At 47.1% G+C, this 24,496-nt stretch overlaps 1 protein-coding gene across 4 annotated transcripts in view; it reads right to left on the bottom strand.

The window, feature by feature from the left end:
- ep300b (EP300 lysine acetyltransferase b) overlaps window positions 1-24,496 on the bottom strand; it is a 155,494-nt gene that overhangs the window by 90,430 nt on the left and 40,568 nt on the right. For all 4 annotated transcript variants that reach the window (XM_084328213.1, XM_084328214.1, XM_084328215.1 and 1 more), the window contains exons 6-9: window positions 11,676-11,912; window positions 10,905-11,007; window positions 10,021-10,149; window positions 3,645-3,762 (exon numbers count right to left, since the gene is read on the bottom strand). In XM_084328213.1, the coding sequence (XP_084184339.1) occupies window positions 3,645-3,762; window positions 10,021-10,149; window positions 10,905-11,007; window positions 11,676-11,912 (587 nt within the window). The remainder of the gene's footprint in view (window positions 1-3,644; window positions 3,763-10,020; window positions 10,150-10,904; window positions 11,008-11,675; window positions 11,913-24,496) is intronic.

Here is a 24,496-nt window from a genome sequence, read left to right as displayed (position 1 = left end):
GAGCTGAGAGAGAGGGCAGCATGGTGGAGGTGAGAGAGAGCAGCATGGTGGAGGTGAGAGAGAGAGCAGCATGGTGGAGGTGAGAGAGAGAGCAGCATGGTGGAGGTGAGAGAGAGAGCAGCATGGTGGAGGTGAGAGAGAGAGCAGCATGGTGGAGGTGAGAGAGAGAGCAGCATGGTGGAGGTGAGAGAGAGAGCAGCATGGTGGAGGTGAGAGAGAGAGCAGCATGGTGGAGGTGAGAGAGAGAGCAGCATGGTGGAGGTGAGAGAGAGAGCAGCATGGTGGAGCTGAGAGAGAGCAGCATGGTGGAGCTGAGAGAGAGAGAGCAGCATGGTGGAGGTGAGAGAGAGCAGCATGGTGGAGGTGAGAGAGAGAGCAGCATGGTGGAGGTGAGAGAGAGAGCAGCATGGTGGAGGTGAGAGAGAGAGCAGCATGGTGGAGCTGAGAGAGAGCAGCATGGTGGAGCTGAGAGAGAGAGAGCAGCATGGTGGAGCTGAGAGAGAGAGCAGCATGGTGGAGCTGAGAGAGAGAGCAGCATGGTGGAGGTGAGAGAGAGAGCAGCATGGTGGAGGTGAGAGAGAGAGCAGCATGGTGGAGCTGAGAGAGAGAGCAGCATGGTGGAGGTGAGAGAGAGAGAGAGCAGCATGGTGGAGGTGAGAGAGAGAGCAGCATGGTGGAGCTGAGAGAGAGAGCAGCATGGTGGAGCTGAGAGAGAGAGCAGCATGGTGGAGCTGAGAGAGAGAGCAGCATGGTGGAGGTGAGAGAGAGAGCAGCATGGTGGAGGTGAGAGAGAGAGCAGCATGGTGGAGGTGAGAGAGAGAGCAGCATGGTGGAGCTGAGAGAGAGCAGCATGGTGGAGGTGAGAGAGAGAGCAGCATGGTGGAGCTGAGAGAGAGAGCAGCATGGTGGAGGTGAGAGAGAGCAGCATGGTGGAGGTGAGAGAGAGAGCAGCATGGTGGAGGTGAGAGAGAGCAGCATGGTGGAGCTGAGAGAGAGAGAGCAGCATGGTGGAGCTGAGAGAGAGAGCAGCATGGTGGAGCTGAGAGAGAGCAGCATGGTGGAGGTGAGAGAGAGAGCAGCATGGTGGAGCTGAGAGAGAGCAGCATGGTGGAGGTGAGAGAGAGAGAGCAGCATGGTGGAGGTGAGAGAGAGAGAGCAGCATGGTGGAGCTGAGAGAGAGAGCAGCATGGTGGAGGTGAGAGAGAGAGCAGCATGGTGGAGCTGAGAGAGAGAGAGCAGCATGGTGGAGCTGAGAGAGAGAGAGCAGCATGGTGGAGGTGAGAGAGAGAGCAGCATGGTGGAGCTGAGAGAGAGAGCAGCATGGTGGAGGTGAGAGAGAGAGAGCAGCATGGTGAAGGTGAGAGAGAGAGCAGCATGGTGGAGGTGAGAGAGAGAGCAGCATGGTGGAGGTGAGAGAGAGAGAGAGTAGCATGGTGGAGGTGAGAGAGAGAGCAGCATGGTGGAGGTGAGAGAGAGAGCAGCATGGTGGAGGTGAGAGAGAGAGCAGCATGGTGGAGGTGAGAGAGAGAGCAGCATGGTGGAGCTGAGAGAGAGAGCAGCATGGTGGAGGTGAGAGAGAGCAGCATGGTGGAGGTGAGAGAGAGCAGCATGGTGGAGGTGAGAGAGAGAGCAGCATGGTGGAGGTGAGAGAGAGAGCAGCATGGTGGAGGTGAGAGAGAGAGCAGCATGGTGGAGGTGAGAGAGAGAGCAGCATGGTGGAGCTGAGAGAGAGAGCAGCATGGTGGAGGTGAGAGAGAGCAGCATGGTGGAGGTGAGAGAGAGCAGCATGGTGGAGCTGAGAGAGCAGCATGGTGGAGCTGAGAGAGAGAGCAGCATGGTGGAGCTGAGAGAGAGCAGCATGGTGGAGGTGAGAGAGAGAGCAGCATGGTGGAGCTGAGAGAGAGAGCAGCATGGTGGAGCTGAGAGAGAGAGCAGCATGGTGGAGGTGAGAGAGAGCAGCATGGTGGAGGTGAGAGAGAGAGAGCAGCATGGTGGAGGTGAGAGAGAGAGCAGCATGGTGGAGGTGAGAGAGAGAGCAGCATGGTGGAGGTGAGAGAGAGCAGCATGGTGGAGCTGAGAGAGAGAGCAGCATGGTGGAGCTGAGAGAGAGAGCAGCATGGTGGAGGTGAGAGAGAGAGCAGCATGGTGGAGGTGAGAGAGAGAGCAGCATGGTGGAGGTGAGAGAGAGAGCATGGTGGAGCTGAGAGAGAGAGCAGCATGGTGGAGCTGAGAGAGAGAGCAGCATGGTGGAGGTGAGAGAGAGAGCAGCATGGTGGAGGTGAGAGAGAGAGCAGCATGGTGGAGGTGAGAGAGAGAGCAGCATGGTGGAGGTGAGAGAGAGAGCAGCATGGTGGAGGTGAGAGAGAGAGCAGCATGGTGGAGGTGAGAGAGAGCAGCATGGTGGAGCTGAGAGAGAGAGCAGCATGGTGGAGGTGAGAGAGAGAGCAGCATGGTGGAGCTGAGAGAGAGCAGCATGGTGGAGGTGAGAGAGAGAGCAGCATGGTGGAACTGAGAGAGAGAGCAGCATGGTGGAGCTGAGAGAGAGAGCAGCATGGTGGAGCTGAGAGAGAGAGCAGCATGGTGGAGCTGAGAGAGAGGGCAGCATGGTGGAGGTGAGAGAGAGAGCAGCATGGTGGAGCTGAGAGAGAGAGAGCAGCATGGTGGAGCTGAGAGAGAGAGCAGCATGGTGGAGGTGAGAGAGAGCAGCATGGTGGAGCTGAGAGAGAGAGAGCAGCATGGTGGAGCTGAGAGAGAGAGAGCAGCATGGTGGAGGTGAGAGAGAGAGCAGCATGGTGGAGGTGAGAGAGAGAGCAGCATGGTGGAGGTGAGAGAGAGAGCATGGTGGAGGTGAGAGAGCAGCATGGTGGAGGTGAGAGAGAGAGCAGCATGGTGGAGGTGAGAGAGAGAGCAGCATGGTGGAGGTGAGAGAGAGAGCAGCATGGTGGAGCTGAGAGAGAGAGCAGCATGGTGGAGGTGAGAGAGAGCAGCATGGTGGAGGTGAGAGAGAGAGCAGCATGGTGGAGGTGAGAGAGAGAGCAGCATGGTGGAGGTGAGAGAGAGAGCAGCATGGTGGAGCTGAGAGAGAGAGCAGCATGGTGGAGGTGAGAGAGAGCAGCATGGTGGAGCTGAGAGAGAGAGAGCAGCATGGTGGAGCTGAGAGAGAGAGCAGCATGGTGGAGGTGAGAGAGAGCAGCATGGTGGAGCTGAGAGAGAGAGAGCAGCATGGTGGAGCTGAGAGAGAGAGAGCAGCATGGTGGAGGTGAGAGAGAGAGCAGCATGGTGGAGGTGAGAGAGAGAGCAGCATGGTGGAGGTGAGAGAGAGAGCATGGTGGAGGTGAGAGAGCAGCATGGTGGAGGTGAGAGAGAGAGCAGCATGGTGGAGGTGAGAGAGAGAGCAGCATGGTGGAGGTGAGAGAGATCAGTGTGGAGAGAGAGCAGCTAGGAGAGAGAGCAGTGTGGAGAGAGCAGTGTGGAGAGAGAGCAGCGTGGGGAGAGAGAGCAGCATGGAGAGAGCAGCGAGGAGCATGGAGAGAGAGAGCAGCATGGAGAGAGAGCTTGATATAACATTACATCGTGGAGTCCAGTTGAGCCGGTACCAGTGGAAAAGCACCATTTGAGAACCACTGAGTTAAAGAGTGTCTCACCCTGCTGTTGGCCGACTCGTACATGTCCCCCTCTACCTTCCTGGCATAAGCCACCAAGTTCTCCATCCTTCTGTCCTTCAGCGCAGCTGGGTCTGGTGTGGGGAAGATGGCATGCACACTGCTCACACACACACACACACACACACACACACACACACACACACACACATCTGTTAACCGGACTACTAAATGCCAAACCTATTGTAACTAGGGATGCCCCGATCGATCGGCCAGCGATCGGTATCGGCCGATATTCAGTATAAATATGAGATTGGGGAATTCCGATAATGCTTTCTAGTCGCCGATTGCGAAAACCGATTGATGACGCGTTCGCGAAAAACATGATCCAATTCTCAGCGGAGTTGGAATGAGAGCATGAGAGAGCGAGTGTGTGTGAGAGAGCGTGTGTGCGCGAGCGTGAGAGAGAGCGTGTTGTGTGTGTGCGAGCGAGCATCAGAGGGAGTAAGTGTAGTCGACGGACTATTCTCGCACATTGAGCCTCGCTAACCCATACGCTACACTGCCCCAGGTCGCTGAGAGACAACAACCATTCCGTGAAGACCCGCCCTACTCTGCCTCTGATTCGCAGACTGTGGGTGGGGGAATGTGATTGGACCAAAGCAGAGAAGACAGACACACACAGAGGCGCAGACAGAGACGCTGCTAGCAGTTGAGATAGCGGAGAATTTTGACTCGTTGCGTGTTGACGCTGTCTCGCAGATAATACATATGAAAAGTATAATTTGCTCAGAGTCCAGGCAGGAGACAGTTGTGGTTCGGTCCGGATCTGGACCGGAGTCCGGACTTTGAGAATGCCTGTGTTAGACCTACAGTATAATACTGCCAGCTGCTATAACAAAACCAAAAACTATCTGTATCGGCCGATATGGCTCATATATTACTCATCAACACATGGCAATCGTTCTCTCTTCCATTACCATGTACAAACCAATGGTTGCTATGTTACAAGCAGCCATTTTGGAAGACAGGAATACACAAACATTCCGTGCAAGGTTTCTATTGGCTCCAAGTATGTTAGTGAGTGGAAACGCTGCTGAGTGTTACAGCACTATACACTATATGGGTTGTAAATAATTTTCACAAATAATAGCTTGCAGCAACGTATTGAAAAAATAACTATAAACGATAAACTAGTTCATTTTTGAAACCATGAACTTCAGTTCAAATTTTTTTATTATGAACCATGAACTGAACTGAAGTTAATTTTAAAGTTTGTGAACTGTGAACTGAACTAGTTCATGTAGAAAGTGAACTTTCTAAATGATATCGCAATATTGTTTGGCCATATCACGATACATATCGCGATATTTTGACATTTCCTCTAAAGCACTTAAAAATGCTTGATTTAACCCTTTGATGCATACAGTCACGCCAATATGATGATTATAATAAGTCCCTGCAACATATGTTTGCATTATTAAACCATGAAGATGCTTTAAAAAATAATTAAATTAAAATGTACTAAGAGTAGTCTACTGACACACTAATAAAAAATGTATTTACATCTAAGACAATTTATATAAAAACTCTTGGGTGCCTAAGACTTTTGCACAGTACTGTGTTTTCTATCCACTTTAGCCAAACACACACACATATATATATATATATACACACACACTACTGTCCACTACTTTTTTTTCTTTTTTTTTTTTTATATATATATTTTTCTTATAAGGAAGTTGCATTGTTCATTTCAATACCTGTAATAGTACAGTAGTCCACACACACATGTGCATTCAGTTAAGTTGGAATATGACTAATACAAACAGTTCAGTTTGTCAGGTACATGCAACACAGATTACAGTGTTTACATCTGTCTGCTTGAGAAAATACCATGTTCTGCAATAAAAATGATTGAAGTGAGATGAACAGACTGAACTTTATTTTATTAGATAAAACATGTTGACAGTTTTACTGTGCAGTTGAAAAAAGGTAATAAATCAAATTTGATAAAAAAATAAAAAAAAATAAAAAAAAATTGTTTGCTATACTCAGCGTATCGCGATATATTTACTATCGCGATACTATCGTATCGTGACGCAAGTATCGCGATAGTATCGTAACGTGAGGTCTCTGGCGATTCCCACCCCTAGTGCTTAGTGTGATACAATGAGTGTAAAGATTGATTCGCGTGTTACAATGAGTGGAAAAAAACACTGCTTAGTGTGTTACAATGAGTGGAAAAAACACTGCTTAGTGTGTTAGGTCGCTTTCACATATAGTTTTGGTGGACTCGGTGCGGTTCTGGGGGTGAAGTTGCAACATTGTTGCATTCTTCATTTGGTTCGCCTGCTTTCACACAGATATCTGTCAGGCGGACCGAGACCTTCTGAACAATGTCACGCGGTCGAAAAGGGCGCTTGTCTATTGGACAGTGGAAATGTGTGTGTGGCTGCGATCCTGTGTGTGCGCGCGCGCGCGCGTGTGTGTCTGTGTGTGTACTGCGGAGCCCTCCAGATCAGCGGAGCCGAGTTTTGACATGGCATTGATCCATTGTTCTATTGAAGCACATTACCACCATCCTCTCGCTAAACAACTTGTAGACCACGGTGTTTTTATGAGTGCCCACAAGTAGCTGTTTTAATAATATAATAAGCCGCGCGCCTCGGTAATAATAATAAGCCGCGTTTTTTCTTCCTTCTTCCCAAGATGCACAGACATATATAGATAGATAGATAGAGATTAGATGCAATGTGCTTGTTTTGCAGTGAGTGCTGCGAGCAGTGGTAATAATAATCACTTCCTATATTTGGTTCGCGTTTGGTTCGATGAAGCCGAACCGAGACCTACGTTTTCAGGCGGACTAGAGTTCGCCTGCTTGGTCCGCGGACCGAGTTCGACGCGCATTCACACAGACCCGAAAAACCGGACTATCGAATTCTGGTTCGAAAATCCGGACCAAACAGCCCCTGTGTGAAAGCGACCTTACAGTGAGTGGAAACACTGCTTAGTGTGATACAGTAAGTGTAAACACTGCTTAGTGTGATACAGTGAGTGTAAACACTGCTTAGTGTGTTACACAGGGTATCTGCAGGTTTAGCCCAGTCATATTTAATGCTTTTTAAGACTTTTTAATGCCATTCAGAATTAAATTTAATACCAATTTCACAATAACAAAATGACAAATCATGCAATGACACCAATTAGTTTAAGTTTAGGGACACATTGGTCCAAAGATGTTTATTAAAACATAACTTGGAAACTTAAAAATCTTGAACTTAAAGGAGTAACTGGATTGGATGAATTTCAACAAAGGGGTGACCAAACATAAATAGCAAATATAACAAAATATACCAGGGGCCAAGCAGCAAGTGCAACAGCCACTGTCAGAACACATAACTATTACCACCCTCCCCAGGGTATCAAAAAAGTCAACCAACAAACAAGATTCTTGTGCCGGATCTCCTCTCTGGTAAACAAGAATAGTAATACCCTGAAGACTCTAACAGGAGCACTCATTCAAGGGTACTACGACTATGCTTGCACCTCATGGTACCAATGCACCTCAAAGGCCCTAAAAACAAGATTACAAACATCACAAAACAAACTGGTCAGACTACTGCTTAACCTCACTCCTAAAACCCACTTTACCCCTGCCCACATTCAAAACCGCTCTTAAAGAGCACCTACGGGAGGTTGCAATTAGAAACTGGGCACCGTAAATGTCCAACCCCCCCCCCCCCACCCCCCCTCCTAATGTACAGTCTCCTCCCCATCATATGTATATATTTTCTGTTAGGATCTCTGGGTAACAGTACTGTATATTTGCATATCGTATATGTCACAATTGTAACACTACAGTACTATATAGTATACCTGTATGTAGAGCTGCCGCGGTATCGGTATTACCGCGGTATCGCTGTTACATCATGCCCACCGCAGCGTTGGGCTGAATACCGGCATCACCGCTGTTTTTTATTATATTATTATTATTATTACGCTCTCGTTGGGCTTGCGGCTCTGCAGATATACCCTACTTCTCTGTCGAGATTCCAAGCGACCCTATTGGGTACCAGAAAAGTCACATGAAACACTGCAGACCACTGATTGGTCAGAAGAGATACGCGTCACATGCTGGAGCATCTTGCAGTGCTTTTACTTCCTGAATCTCAGCCATGAGCCATTGATCAGAGCTCACAGTCACAACACGGCTAATAGTACGTTAGCTCCCACCGGAGACCGGAGTGGATTACCGACGCCGTCGCTCCTCAGGGAACGAGGCATAATGATTTTACTGCAACGAAATGTTATAATAAAAGCCCTTCGTTCTATACACTTGTCTGATTGAAAACTTTATTAACAGACCGCAGAATGGGTACAACTCGGCACGCTCTGAGCAAAGAAAGGAACTTAGATATTAATTGAGTAACGCTTGCCTTGCTATGGTCCGGTAAATACGAACGTGTAACTATACTAACGTTAATGCCACAAATCGAATGCCTTTGTAATCATAAGTAGTAACGTTATAATAATAAGAAGAAGAAAGGGTCGGGGGGGGGTAACCGGCGGGCGCGCCGCTACCACCCCTGCTCGCGACACCGAGGGGAGACTTCGAATCCGTGTTTCACTTTTAATAACGAATGCGTGCATGCCGAATCCCAAACAATATTCATGCTGCAAAGTCATCCTCTAAAGATAGACATTTAGACTAGAGGCAGGCTATATGCTATAAAGAGTAGACTACAAAAAAAATGCATTCAAACTTTTTTTTTTGTGTGTGTGTGTGTGTGTACGGTAATAACCGCGGCGGTAGGAAATATTTTGCAAATTTGTGCGGTAAGGAAAACATCAATACCGCGGCAGCTCTACCTGTATGTCATGTATGTCCCTATGCCATAAATGTCATGATGTCATGTATGTTGAGTATGTCATAAATGTCATGTCACTATAATTGAAAATGGGGGACCCTGATGTAAACAAGACACACGTCTTTCTCTGGTCTGCATCCCCTTAACAATTGTGTGTATTGAGCCGTACTGTATTGTACCCATTCTGCAATCTGTTAAATAAAGTTTTCATTCATTCATCCAGTTGTTTTGTTTTTGTGGTTTTGGTTGAATGAATACTTTGTTTAACAGATTGCAGAATGAGTACAATACAGTACGGCTCAATACACACAATTGTTAAGGGGATGCAGACCAGAGAAAGACGTTTGTCTTGTTTACATCAGGGTCCCCCATTTTCAATTCATAGTGACATTTATGACACTCAACATACATGACATTTATGGCATAGGGACATACAGGTATATAGTACTGTACCGTTACATTTGTGACATATACGATATGCAAATATACAGTACTGTTACCCATAGATCCTAACATACATGGGAGGATACTGTACGTCATTAGGAGGGGGTGGGTGGGAGGAAAAAATACATAGTGGGTGAAGATCTCATCGAACATAAACACAAACGTGTCCTTGTTTACATCCGTGAATAGATTATTTTCAAGTTAAGACCTCAGCTTCAAGCTTTGGCGTGGAGCCGAATGTTATCCGGACTTCTGTTGGTGCAGATGTTATAGTCCTACCTGAGATGGCGCAGCTGGTGTGGAGGCAGGGGCCGAAAATCAATGCGAAATAGTAGTTTGCAGGCGGTTTTTGCAGAACGCTCAGCATGTGCGACGCGACTGCTTTTTTTTTTTTTTTGCAGCGGGGCTTGTAATAGTCTTTGACTGGGACCAACCATCGCGCAAACAGTGGATTGTCGAGCCAGTTCTCGTTAAATTGGCACTTAGTTTCCCATATTAACGAGTGCAAATGCTAAACTAAACTAAACGTAACGTTAGCGTTATCGCTTCGCCTTGCTAACGTTAGCTAGACTCCGTTGCTGAAATGGTTCCCAGGCCAACACATTACACAAGGAGTTGTGTTGGTTCCGCCCCATTCCGGTCTGCGTGATTCTACAATGAAAAGTCAAACTTTATCTCCCGTTATAGTTTTCCCCCAGATTTCATAATAAAACATAAGATGACATGGGATTTTATCTTTCCTTTCTATGGCATTTTTAAGACCTCTGAAAATGGATTTAAGACATTTTAAGACAAACTAAGGCCTTAATAATTGATAAACAAATTTAAGACCTTTTAAGACTTTTTAAGGATCCGCGGACACCCTGGTTACAGTGAGTGGAAACACTGCTTAGTGTGATACAGTGAGTGTAAACACTGCTTATTGTGATACAATGAGTGTAAACACTGCTTAGTGTGATACAGTGAGTGTAAACACTGCTTAGTGTGATACAGTGAGTGTAAACACTGCTTATTGTGATACAATGAGTGGAAACACTGCTTAGTGTGTTACAGTGAGTGGAAACACTGCTTAGTGTGTTACAGTGAGGACATGGCAGACTCACAGCTTGTGGACGAGGTGGTTGCGGAGGTCCTGTGTGATGTCTTCATGCCAGGACTTCCTCATGCCTGGCGCAGAGGGAGGGGTGGCTGTGGGCATCGAGCCCAGGTTGCCCACTCCATCATTCATCAAACTGACGAGAGAGCAAGGAGAGACCGAAATATATTAGCCACCAGAGACTCTCTGAAGAGCTCTATAGATGTCCATTACATGATGCGTCTGCACCAATGAAGATGATTAGACAGTCTTTATAGGAAGAAGTCTGCTCCAATGAAGATGAGTCTTTATAGGAATAGGTTTGCAGTCTGCCGTGGCTCATCAAGTTAGACATCCCTTACAGCGACGTCCAGCAATGAAGAATTTGATCCATCGTTTCACCCAATTATATTCTGCTCAGTGCTTGAGACTATGACTAATTGATTGACTAATTTATTAGTAAATCATTTGACTGTAAACAGTGGTGGTTGTTGTGTAGTCTAGTCCACTCAACAGTCATAGTGGCAATCATATCATACCAACATGACCTGTGATTGGTCGATTAACAAGGACAAAGTATCATAGATGTATTGAACTGGTACTACACAAAGTGCAATGCATGTGAGCCGCCACTAGGGTCAGAGTGACTAAACCTGAGTGACTGAAGACATTGTGACATTGCTGGACTGAGGTGCTTCGCATCTAATAAAGATAATAATAATTAGTTATTAATATTAGCGACTCCAGTCAGAACAACCGCTTCATTACCAACTATGGCTTGTCATCTATATCAGTGTTTTTCAACGTGTGGGTCGGCAGTCGGCACCCACATACATGTAGGCTTTGAGAAGGTAAAATGTGTGTCCAAATAATTTTCTTGACATTGTTTAAAAGAAATAATACTCGACATACCTCTGTGCATTCATACTGTTGTGTAGCATGGCGTCTGGGAGCAGGTTAGACTGCTGGTTGGGCTGCACCCCCACCCCCCCATTCACTCCCATGGGGTTGCCTCCTGGGCACGTAGGAAAAAGATTGAAAATTTGTCTCAACATCCAAAACATCATCCTACTGATATTTCAAGGGAGATTCATTTTATTTTGTTACACAAAACGCATACACGTATCCTGATAGCAATACGTTGTAGCGTGACACACTAATCACAAATATGAGTCCGTCTTTTCTTTATTCAGTCAGATTTTTATTGTTTAAACCTGCACTGGTCGTTTTTTGGGGGGTAGGGGAGTAACCTCTGAAAGGTCTAAATAAAGTATGATTATATATTTAGTGTTGAATACATCAAGTATCACCTGGATCCCGGGATCACTGTTTGAAACTAGAAATGCTCTGTTTGGCTGTGGTGCACCTATCCTCCCACCACCTCACCCAGAAGCATCTTCTAAGAGCGATGACGGTTCACTTTGTTTCAAAGGGCAATTTTACAGATTTGTGCCCAGATTATAAACTATATACAAGCATTTGTAACTAGTTATTGTAGAGGTAATTTCTTTCCCCTCAAGACTACCCAGTGCAGCTTTAATTTAAATTGTTATGTTTTTTAAGCACTTTGTAACACTCTTCTGAAAAATAATAGTTAGGTAAATACTAGTAAATATACTATTACAGAGTATATATTCTCCCACTCCGTTGACATGATCCACACACCCAGCATGCCACACTCACCCATGGCGTTGAGGGGCCTCATCCCAGGCAGCGTCTGGTTGGTCATGTTGGCCTGTGGCGGGGGCTGCTGTGGCATCTGGTTGCCCTGGTAGGTGAGGCCCAGGGCGGCGTACGCCCTCTCTATGGAACTGGGGTCTATCTGGCTGGGGGGGTTGAGGTTAGGGACGTTGGGCTGGCCCCCTGGTACCCCCGACCCTAACGAATTCACCAGGCCCACCGCTGCACTGCTGAGGAGAGCTGTGAGAGGGGGAGGCGTGAGGGAGGAGAGAGAAGAGATATATTTATATTTAGGTTAGATTGGAACAGAGTAAGTTGGGATAAAAGAAAAAGTAGGAACATACATGGGAAATTGCCATGTACATAGATGTGAGTGTGACTGAGTGAAGGAAAGAGACAGGGAAAGAGAAGGTGAATATTATGACACCAAACATTCAGGGGTGTAAAAAGTACCCAGAAATTATACTTAAGTGAAAGTATGGGTAGGGTACCGTCTCAAAATCGTACTCAAGTAAAAGTCAGAGTATCTGGCTAGAAACACACTAGTCAAAAAGTTTCTACTTTTAAATGTACTTAAGTACTAAAAAAGTAAAAGTAAAAACTTTTTTTCTGACTGTCTATTCTTCTGATAGCAGGTGTTTAATCAAAGATCCCTGCTTTCTAGTCTTACACAAGGACCAATCAGCATGGGTATGGGCGGGTTCATTTTCCATTGATGGGGATTTGATTGGCTGTTTTTAAATAAAGCGCGGCCGCAGGATTAATAACGCTAACGTTAATTCGGCCAGAGAAACAATATACTAATTAAAATAGTTGGACCTGCGAGATTTGTACTTTGTAGGTCTGCGTTTTAAATGCATGGAGTAAAAAGTATGTTTTTTTCTCTGAAATGTAATCGAGTAAAAGTACAAGTATACAAACCTAGTAATACTCGAGTAAAGTACAAATCCCCAAAAACAGTACTTAAGTATTGTAACGAAGTACAATTACTCAAGTACTTTAAACCCCTGCATTTCACTACCATTGTACTTAACTTAATGTATAATGTGACAAATAAAACACCTTGACACTTAATAAAACAAACGAGAGAGAAGGTAAAGAAACAGAAAGAGAAGAGGTAAATAAACCGGAGAGGTAAAGAAACAGAGAGAGAAGAGAGGTAAAGAAACATACGGTTATCCTATAACCATAGTTATACGAGTATAGCGAGCGCTCTGCGCTCAAGTGGAACACATCCCATAGCCAGTCTAATACTGAATAAATTTCTTCACATGTACAGACCCATCCGCCTGGCCACACCCCCATCCGCTCCTCTACATAAGCAGGGATGTGGCCATACTAACAGCTCCTTCCCAAGTCTTTCACCATCGAAGGCGAAGACCACGGGGTCCTCAGTGAATCCAGCGCAGAGCGCTCACTATACTCATATAACTATGGTTATAGGATAACCGTATGTTATATGAGTATAGCGAGCGCTCTGCGCTCAAGTGGAACACAGGAGCTGAGCAGAGCGGAAGCTCGACAAATGTACCCGCTGAGGCACCCCACAACCATCAGAAACGGGGAGGACCAGAGCCCCCAGACCCCCCTAGTGGAGGACGGGAGGGAATCGGATCAGACTGTGCGAAGAGGGTTTAGCAACTCAACGCACAGGGTGAGCAGACCGTGGGACTTACCTTCCCACAGAAGAACCCACGACTACACAGGCGCGCAACCCACATGCCACTAGGGAACGAACGGGAAGAGGGGAAAAAAATGTTACAACCCCTAATATCACAGGGTCAAGCTCAAGAACCCAACCCCCGTGGCAAGGCCATAGCAGCGGAGCGCGAAGGAGGACCCAGCCCCAGGAAGGGTCAGGGTCCCCGCCCCCGGAAAAAGGGGGCCTGGTGAGGCCAACGACGCCGCAGCATCGAGACCGCACCAGGCGGTCACTAGTGACACCACCCCCCACATCGCCAGCGTATCGGACAGGGCCCATCCAAGAGCAGGCCCTTCCCCCCTACAGCACGCCGCCCTGAAGCCCTCAAGAGGCTAGACCCCCACAGGGGGACCAGGCAGCGCGCCGGGGAGACAACCCCCAAAGAGGTTGATCCCTCAATCCAGGCAACAGGCCAGAAGGACACAACCTGTGCCTGGAGCACTGCGGACTAGACAGGCGCCTAAGGACCAGCTGAAAACAGCACCCCGGCAAAAGGGGCGTTCGGTATGCTGTGCACCATGTCGCAGCCTCCACAAAAAAAAACTACCCTCTAGAGGAGCCGAGGCAGAGAAGGCTGACATGATTGGCAGACGTCATGAAAGGTGCGGGGGCACACTCGCAGGCAGACGGGGTCAAGCCCGGCCTAACCCGAGAGTTGACTCCGCTACCAACAAACCAACCACCACCTAACACGAGGCGGTTGTTCCTATAACCCCCCCCCCCCCCCCAAGAAAAAACTCCAAAACACAACTGCGGCTATACACCGGCTATACAGCAGTACGAGTGTCTCAGTTGTCAAGAAGTTTTTTTTTTTTTTTTTATTATTATTTTTATTATTATCTTTCTTCCCCTCCTTTTTCCCGATTTTTCTCCCATCCCACCCTTCCTGGTTGTTGCGTACTTTCCCCTACTGTTGGTCCGGGAGACCGGAGACTGTCACATGCTTTCCTCCGACGCATGTGCAGCCTGGGGCAGGCCAACCTGGCCGCGCAGGTTCTCACAGGGGAGAGTGTAGCGTGTGGGAGGCCACACTATCTCTCCTTAGTTCCAACCCTTGCTGAGCAGGCGCCCCGACCGAACTGTAGGGGTCGCTGTCCACAACGCCCAGGACCCACCCTTCAGCTTTCCCACCCCCTGATACAGCCAATTGTATCAGTGTGAGAGGCCAGCCAAGCTGATAGCAACGCCGGGAGCTGGATTCGAACAGGCGAATCCAGTGCTCAAGAAGGGGTTAACCCAGGCCAACAGGTCGACGAGAACGAGTCCGGACCTGGGCTCGGCGGACCGGGACGTATACAGGGATGCCAGAGGGGCACGAAACCCACCTCGACAGCCCCCTCCCAGCCCCGCCAAGCAGGAGAAGATAGGGGCGGAAAAAAGAATGGAGAAGGACCAGGCTCCTTTAGCACAGCGCAAGGTACAACACAATATGGACCAAGCAATAGTGAAGGATAACACGCAGTGATATAACCACGAACACCACCATAACATCAACCCCTGCAACACCCGGGCCAACCCGGCATTTTCCCCCCGAAAAAGCACAAGTCCTTCAGGGTACCAGAACAGCAGATCTGCGCCCGGCGGACAACGGGTTAACTGACCTGGTCCGGCACGACCAGAACCAGTCCTGTGTCCTAATCACGCCACCATCCCAAGTCCTAAGAGGACGTCAGAACATAAAAGCACTGGGCCTGAGATGAACGAGAATTCATCGAGACTAACCCAGTACACAGGCGCTCGGAAGAGACAAACTCCATCCCAGTTTCCCCATGAAAACGCTGTTACAATGAAATGAGCAACCAAGGCGTGTGATTCCACACAGAAGCACCCAGGGCCAGCACTATGTACACGTCGAGACTGTTATGTACCAGGAGCCTGATCACTCCTGTGTCACTGTGCATGCAGGCCTGATCACTCCTGTGTCACGGGCATGCAGGTGAGGGCTGCCAATTAGCTAATTGGTGCTGATTGGTTACCTGCTGGCAGCTTTAAAACCAGCCCTGGTAACACACATGCAGGGTCTGTGTTTAGAGGAGTGTTGGGTAACAGATAGCTATCACAGTCTTCTATCCTTGTACTTTAGTTTACACCAGTAATTCCTTGATAGAGTAGCATTTTGAGTTTGAGCACGGGGTTTTGGTGTTGGTTTGCACATAGGTTGCGGGCCTTTGAGCCAGGGTCGTAACAGAGACCCAAAACATATCAATGGTAATTCTAACAAGAACCCAGATAACGTTCCCTCCAAGCCGCCTGGGAGAGCGGCAGGAAGCGGGCCAAGAGACACAGATATGGGTCCCATATGACGGGGAAAAAACACCCCTGTCAAACCTGCTCTGTATAAAAGAGAGGAGACAGGGAACCCCCAGAGACTTCCAATGTGAGTAACAATTTGAAAAACTATATGTAACATTGACCACGTGTAACCACGTGCAACGTGACCAAAAGCTCAAGACATATGCAACAGAGCGCAGAGCAGAAAACTTTTGTTTAAGTTCACACGCACCGCAAAACCCATCTTGACAACAACAGAGGTCCACAACATGGAGCCTGAAAAGAACTCACGGAAGTCTCACAACCAATAGAAACGCGCCCAGTGACGTACTCTATGGCGGGGGGAATTCCGTGACCCACCTGGCCAAAAAAGGCGTGGGACCAGGGAACTCCCCCCCACCCCCCCCCCCCCCTACCCTGTGACTCGCTGACCAAAGAGTGCGACAGGAAGCCCGAAGGACAGAAGGCCCAACCCCCTGACCAATCAGAAAAGAGGGGAGGGGTTTATCAGTTCACCCCCTCATGACCCCACACCCCGGATACGATGAAAAACAACCAGCAGCGATGATACCCTCGTAGCCAGCATGCTATATGAAAAGCGTATATACACAAGGATAAGCTAAAACAATGCACGCCAGCCACAGACGATAACTCGTCTGCGAACAGGTTTTATATACAAGGTTGTAGGCTCATGTGCGAACACGTCACCCGTGTTTTATGTTTTAAGAAAAAACACATACATTTAAGAGAGGGTCAAGACCTCGGTACAAGCTACATATACAAGCACTTCTGTAGGCTAACACTCTAACCAAGTTGTGGACTCGATGCCATGTTTCCAATGTAACAGAATACACACAACCCCCTCAGACAAACGGTAAAATGTACCACTATAAGAAGAACACAGACTTCTTCATGATGAGGGAAGACAAGTATTTCGACCGAGTGCTAGCCACAGGCCTTGCCAAGCACACATATAAATAGCGACCAGAACGATTTATACGAAAACTGTCCAATTCACTTAAACAACACACAACCCCACAGCTAGGTAAGGGTTTATACACCGTATCCCCAATATATAACAGTGAATAAAAACAGTTTGTAACAAAAAAGTCCCACACCAGGAGGGACCTTTTATTTAGTAACAAAAATCATATGTTGGGGCGGGGAAGGGAACAGGGGTAAACAGGGGAGAGTCACTAGCGGCGCCTGCCGCGTGCAGCACGGTGCTTGCCCCCACAAGGAGCCGGCCCGGAGGGACGGTTCTGGGCCGCCTGGTCACATCGATCCCTACCGTCACCTCCGGGCGTGGTGCGGCTGGCTGCGGCACTCCCTCCACTCCTGGCCTTCTTGGACGAAGGCCCAACAGCAGCGGCGATGGTGGCGGTGGCAACGGTCGCGGGCCTCTGCCGGCGTTGTTTCAGTCGGCCATCACCGGTGGCATCGGGTCGGGGGAAATGGGGTTGGAGCACAGAGCGCTCCTCCTCCATCTCTCTGCAGGCAACCGTCATCTGCTGCATGGCCGACCCGAAGAGCCCAGCATCGGAGAGGGGGGCCGTGAGCAGGGGAATCCTCTTCTGTTCCGGCACCCACGCCTGCTCCAGCCAAAGGTGGCGCTGGGACAGAGTGGCCAGGGCGCTCCCCTTCCCAGCGGCTATCGCCTGCAGCTGAGTAAGGTGCAAGATGGCTCCAGCCGCCTGGGCGTGAAGGTACTGTTGATGGTCGTCCAATACCGACCTGCCCGCCATCATCCCCGACATGTAGCGCGCTAGCTGTGCGATGTTGGACGTCGCAGCTAGGCTCTGAGTCGCGGCGATGTACGCCTGGTCACTCCAGTTAGCCATCTGCCTAGCCGATTTCCCTTGGGGAACCGGCTTCCGCAACGGCTCCCACACCACTTCGGGACAAAGAATGGATGTCATCGGGCTATCAAGCCGAGGCACCCCGTCCTTTAGTCCATGGACCAAACCCTCCACCCGCGTGACTGGCACGTAGGCGGGGGTAAGGCCAGTGATGCGGGAGATTACCTGTCCCTGTTTCACGTAGGCCTCCATTGATGGGAAGAATGGGCAGACAACGCCTGTCTCTCTCACAGGACGACGTTGCAAGAGATGACCTATCATGTCATCAGGAACAGGTGCAGGCAGAGCCTGCGTCGCAAATCCCCAGGCACCAGAGGAGCTGTCGACCGTCCGCTGGCGGGGGAACCAGGGCCGGAACTAGGCCATCTCACGGGAGACGGCGGTTCAACGGGCCCTCGGAGAGGCAGACTCACCACCGGGCGCCGCTCGGGCGTATCTGACTGCCACGACCATGGAATTAAGAGCAGCCCCACGCGGCAATAGAGAAACGCTGGTGAAGGGTGACGTTGTGAGCGGTCAAACCCCCCGAAGGTGCAGACATTATGACTTAGCTTTTCTCGAAAATTGGCGAGAGAAAAAATAAGATACAATGGCCACGTAGCTCCTTTCCAACAACTATTTCGGCACTAAACTCAAGTGGTGTATACAGACACTTGTCGGTGGTGAAAATAGGGAAGGAGCTGTTAGTATGGCCACACCCCTGCTTATGTAGAGGAGCGGATGGGGGTGTGGCCAGGCGGATGGGTGTGTACATGTGAAGAAATTTATTCAGTATTACGCCCCGGGCACGAAGTTTCCGCGCGGGTTCTGTGCGAGATCGCACACCAAACTCCGACTTTAGAGCGGGCGGACGACAGCGCGGAGCCCTCTATAGAACCAAAGGAATTCCCAGCAGCACGAGCTCTCTCTCTCTCTCCATCTCCCCCCTCTTTCTCCCCCACTCTCTCTCTCTCTCTCTCTCCGTCTCTCTCTCTTTCGGGTATTTCTATGTTTACTTCTCAGTTCTCACAACTATTGGACTTTCACGTGTCAGGCCAAGCCAGGCATGGGGGGGGGGGGGGGACACACACACACTGTACAAGCAAAACTGTACATTGGAATATTGACAAAACCATACTTGGTCATTTACTGTACATTGGAGGGGGTTGGGTTAGGACATTTACAGGGGCCAGTTGGCTTCATGATAGTGTTCCTTCAGAGACTAGATTCTAGGCCCACTGTTCTTCAGATGGATTCCTACACCACTATAAAACTACATTATGAATGGTTTGGCTGAACAAACAGACAGACAGACAGACAGGCAACCAGATATATAGACAGATAGACAAACAAACAGGCAACCAGATAGACAAACAACAAACAGACAGACAGGCAACCAGATATGACAGATAGACAAACAAACAGACAGACAGACAGACAGACAGACAGACAGACAGACAGACAGGGGGGGTTGGGCGGGGTACTAAGTATAGTAATGGTTTATTTGCATTGGGAAAGATACAGACACATTAGCTGGTTGAACAACGTCTATATGTTGAAAGATAGAGAGAAAAAGAGAGAAAGAAAGAGACTGGAGAGAGAAAGAAAAGCAGGGAGAATAAAGAGAGAGAGAAAAAGAGAGAAAGAAAGAGGGAGAAAGAGAGAAAGAAAGAAATTTGTATTTCTGTGAGAATGCGCGTGGTGCACGTCTCCCGCGCCGCCTCGAATCCAACCAAAGCGGAAAAGATAGCTTGCCGCCCGTGAGGCGCAGCCCGCTTGTGGCTAGTGTGCACAGCTCCGCCCGTTAACATGGGAGCGGAAGTGAGGCGGCAGTCGCCCGTCCGTCCGTCCGTGTTCATTCGTGTTGGGTGTGCCGGGGGCGTGAGACTAGGGGTGGGAATCACCAGTTTAATCACGATACGATACGATATCGATTCTTTGGACAACGATACGATATTATCCGATATCACACAGTCTGCCACGATACGATATGATTCGATTCAGGTGCCTGCGATCGATATGAGACGATATTATGTGCCCATTTAATACAATCAGTAACATTTAAATCAACAAAAAAAAAAGGCAATGGAAATACATGAAATTTTTATTTTTGAGCTCTTCCAGACATTTAAATGAAAAACAATCTATTGTTTTTAATACAAATAGACCTGTTCACTGTTTTTGGTTCATTTTTTTCTCTATATTAATATCCTATTCACTGTCACAGAGCTGTATTTTGGCTGGAAAAGCATATTGGGAGTCCCAAGGTGCAGTACCGGCCAGATCCTGTTAGTGGGGCTATCCCCGAGAATGCACCCTCCCAGTCCCCACTTCTCTCTGCCTATGGCTCTGGGTTAGCTTGTTAGCTTGTTAGCTCACGCTAAAGTAACGTTATTGTTGTGAAGGATCAGATTAAACCGAATATATATATTTATTTATGGATATATATTTAATAGTATTTGTATATCGTTTGATATCCCTTGTATATTCCTTGTACATATACACTGAATATCCCTTTAGTCTACTAACAGCCCATAATAGTTTCATTCTCTCATTGGACAAGAACTTGGCGCCAGCAGCCAAGCCCCTTGGTTCAAGTTCAATCGTGCCGACGAACATGTCGTTACTAGCCCGGTTCCGCGTAGGAATACGTCTGGCGAAATACGAATGGTACTATTTGTTCACAGCGCATATATATATGGCACAAGTAAAGTAGAACTTTCTTTTAGTCCCTTAGCCCTTAGTTCTTTACCCTCCAACCTAGTGGCAAGACGTTAAGCCTCACCCACGATACACGTGTGGTGCAGTATGGTCAACTTGGCCTCAGAATGGCATTGAGACATCGTGTGGATTAATAGTTGAATTGTCATAGTTTGGCACTATACCGTCGAGTGGGACGTATTTCTATTAAGTTAATAATAGTCTATTATGTATGGTGCATCGTTCGGTTAGAGTTATACAGTGAGTAGTACCCCCATCGTTTCCTCGCGTTATCTAGAGTCTTAACCAGGCTGGGCAGACCACGTGTGGTGCTTTCATCCGAGGAGTTCTGGGCTAGGACGAGTGGACCTGCACATTGGATTACCTTACCCGGACGACGGCGAGCCCTACACGGCTTGGATTATCTACTTGCTTTGGGTGCTTTGATTTATGCCATGGATAACAGCCAACACTGGTGAGTGTTGGAACTACCCCCCGAGAGGAGTCCAGGTGAGACGGCGCTCTACCCCGAGTGAGGTCGCCTCACGTCTCTTCGTTGTGGACCGGCAGCTACCGTCTACAAGAGGGCCCAACTGTATTCATCTGTGGACCAAGGTTCTGTGGGCACCGTGATCTGCACTCTGAATTCTCCCAAGAAATCGTTGGCCAGATGGGATATCGCCGGCGGCTCTCCTAACCCCCCCCCCCTACTGATTTACAACCAGCAGGACCCCCCTTTAGTATATCCAGCTATAATCATTAAGTACCATCGCTATAGTTCCCTAAAGAACCAGGTTGTATACTTGCTTCCTGCGTAACCAGAGATTGGACATTCAATGTTGATTTGCCTACGAATACTCATTTGCCTTACAAGTGCATTCAAATCATAAATGTCATTAAGTGAACGTTGTATATACCCTTTGCTATATATTAAATATTCGACTTATACATTTGTGTGGACTTGGTTTCATGGTGGGAAAGTGTTCATCATATCTATATCATGTACTGTGTGGCCAGTAGTTAAAGTACATAAAGCGGTAGTGGTTTAATGATACCATACTTATCAATACAGTCAGGGAATTGTACCCCTCAGTTACAGTTATCTTCGATCTTTAACGCGACGTGGGCATAATGGAGTGACGAGGATTGCAAAGCAGGTTAGATGCATTGGACCCGTTGTGGAATAAAACAGCAGGGACATGTTTTGGGTTACAGAATAGGCACACTAGTGACGCTCTAGACGCTACTGCTGTTGATGTTAACGGAGTTTGAGTTTCACAACACTGGGCGCGGGGCGATGACGTCGCCGGATTTTCAAAATAAGAGTATCGCAATATGAATCGATATTTTGAATCGATATTTTTACGTGGCATCGATCCTATTTGATTATTGATAATAGATCGATATATCGATCTGGATCGATGTATCGTCCCACCCCTACGTGAGACTGGCTATGGGATGTGTTCCACTTGAGCGCAGAGCGTAAGCTAATACGACATATAACAGAGAGAAGAGAGGTAGAGAAACAGAGAGAGGAGAGGTAAATAGAAGATTGAGGGTTGATAGAGAGGAGCGAATAGGTAAGAGACAGAATGAAGACCGCTGATTAACTACACTAGGGATGGTATTTGAATCAATATTCGAATCCACACACAGTTATGTACAGTGCAAAAAAAATTATATTTTATGCCGTGAAACTGGATATAAATAGTTTACAATCAATCCAAAATGTTTGTATTACTAATAAACTGTTAATTTATGTAAAGTTTTTGGATGACGAGCAAACAGCATTTCACATCTCTCATCCTCAGTCAAACCGCAGAGCAAACTGGCCAGCATATCATCCTGACTTGATATTTTAAATAATCTCCAGTTTCAGACCATTATTGTGCAAAAGCTTTTTGGAACCTCGAAAACTCACTCAAATCTTTTTGAATTTCATATCCTTGATGGTTGGAAATTAAATTGAAGAGAATGAAGATACCACAGATTATTAGCTAAATATGAGCTTATAAAAATCTCATAAAATACAACGTATCTTGTTTCTTTACCTTTCTGTGAACGTCTAGAAAAAAATCCATGTCGCAACCAGGTAAAAAATGGCAGAGCTATGGACATTATACAAAAGTAACTGTACTTACAGTAGATTTCATTCACGGTCTTTTGCTGCCCTTTTGGTCAATGTTAGCATGGTGTTATTCACCGTCAAAGATGGAAAAAGACTAAACTTATATTCTCCTTTGGTTCATTACAATTTACTCAAGCATAGTAACATACACAATATTTCTGACACTGGGAATACATTCCCTGAGGTCCCTAGATACCAAGAACATGCAAATGGACCTTGTAGAAGTGAAGCAATCTTCAATTTACTTGGGTATGTACTTTTAGGCAAATTTTCTGAAAATATGGCTAGCAGGGCTTGACATTAACTCTTTCAGGGCCAACAGCGCCCTCTGCCGATGCCCTTCTGGGCCAACGCTGGATCCAATGGCGGAAAGGACTTATTTGTGAGTGCATAAAACATATAAAATATAATAGCAATAGATCTAAATAACATGCGTGGTCGTCAATGAGTTGCTTCCAGTCAACATGCACAAAACAGATAATTTTTTCATACATTTCCATTTTATACTGTGATCAATATCAATTGATCAGACCCCATTGATACAAACCCCCATTGCTAGAAAACAATGCTAAACACTGGAAAATGCTATTTATAAGACAGGGGACCTTTAACTTGTCCGACTGGACAAGTAAAAAAATATATACATATACATATTCCCCAAACGAATAGTAACGTTATTCGATCTGATCAGAAAGTGCCTGTCTCACAGTGTCACACTGGAAACTCTCAATCTCTGTACGTCAATATTACTTGTCCACGGTGAGCGTCTTCTGAGTGCTCGCTTAGTAGTTGACAGTTGACAGCACGAGACCCGTGAAAATATCAGAATGTTAATAAAAGTTCCCGCGATACTGGCCATTCTCTCAGTCAGGGGAGCACTCTGAAACATGCTGCGTTATTTGAAGAGGATAATGTTAAAAACAGCAGAAGAAGATGGAGAACTGAAACAGACTGACCAACAGGGAACTGCATCCAACCCTAGTATAACCCTCGAGTCTAAGGTAAGGACAGAGGTGTTATGTTAGTCTATTGGAACTGTATACAGTAGTCAGCTGCTAGTTAGCGTTCTAGCTTGATAGCAGGCTGCTTGCTAGCTAACGTTAGCCCTGTATGTGAAAAAACTTTACACAGCAGTAATAGCCAACAGTTGAGCAGTTGATTTGATTGAGAGTGTATATCGTTCGCTCAAAGCAGCCCGCCCCATGTTAGCTAGGTGTATCCGTTATATTGACGAGGCTTGACAACCAAGGTTCAAATTTAACTTCACATTTATTGGCTGTTCGTTTACATGTCGTTTAATGCATCCGAGTCCAGTGTACAACTGTGTGTTTGTCTTGACTTCCGGACCTAGTGTGACCTAGGGTAGGGTCTAAACACTCAGGCAAGACAAGCGGTTACCACAGTTGCCTCGACGAGGGCCCCCGCCCCCCGTTCATATTCATTGCTGGATTACGTTGGAAACATGATCGCGATGAGTATGAATGGCGATCAGATAATTGGATTATTCTTTTTGCAGTACATCATAGACAAGGTAAGGGCTATATATTATCAATCTTGCGTTGATCCGATAATCTTTTCCCGTGATCTATGTCTGCGGTGTGTGTGTGGGCTGTTGGTGACGATCGAAGCATAGAAACACGACCCCCCCACCCTTTCTTGCATGCATGATGAAACATAATACCGATAATCTAGCGTTGATTTCAGAATGATTCAATAATCAGGTGAGAAATGGCACGATTTATAATGAAATGCAGTGAAGCGCTGTTTGCTGGAGTTTCCTGGGATTACACAGGATCACTCAAACTATACTCATATTCACCACGGTATAAAACGGAAATGTATGGATGAAAAAATTATCTGTTTTTTGCATGTTGACCGGAAGAAACTCACTGACAATCGACGGTGTTATTAGATCCATAGCTATAATATTTAATATAGGTTTAGCACTGCAAAACACCGGCATTTATCCCCATTGAACAGAGCGCTGGAACTCACGGCCCACAACGCCCTCTGCTACTGAAAGTGTTAAAATAATAGAGTTGCAAATATCCATAATAATCTACAAGACATCATTAACACTAACAATATATATATTTTTTTGTATGTCATAATGATTGTGAAATCATGTAAATGTAATGTAAAATGTAAATGTAAATAATGATCTTTCCACCTGGGAGCCTTTTGA

Source organism: Notolepis coatsorum, assembly GCF_963971535.1.
Source record: "Notolepis coatsorum genome assembly, chromosome: 14".
Taxonomy (NCBI): Eukaryota; Metazoa; Chordata; class Actinopteri; order Aulopiformes; family Paralepididae; genus Notolepis; species Notolepis coatsorum.
Note: the sequence above shows the minus strand (reverse complement) of the source record. Positions and strands in the feature narration are given on the sequence as shown.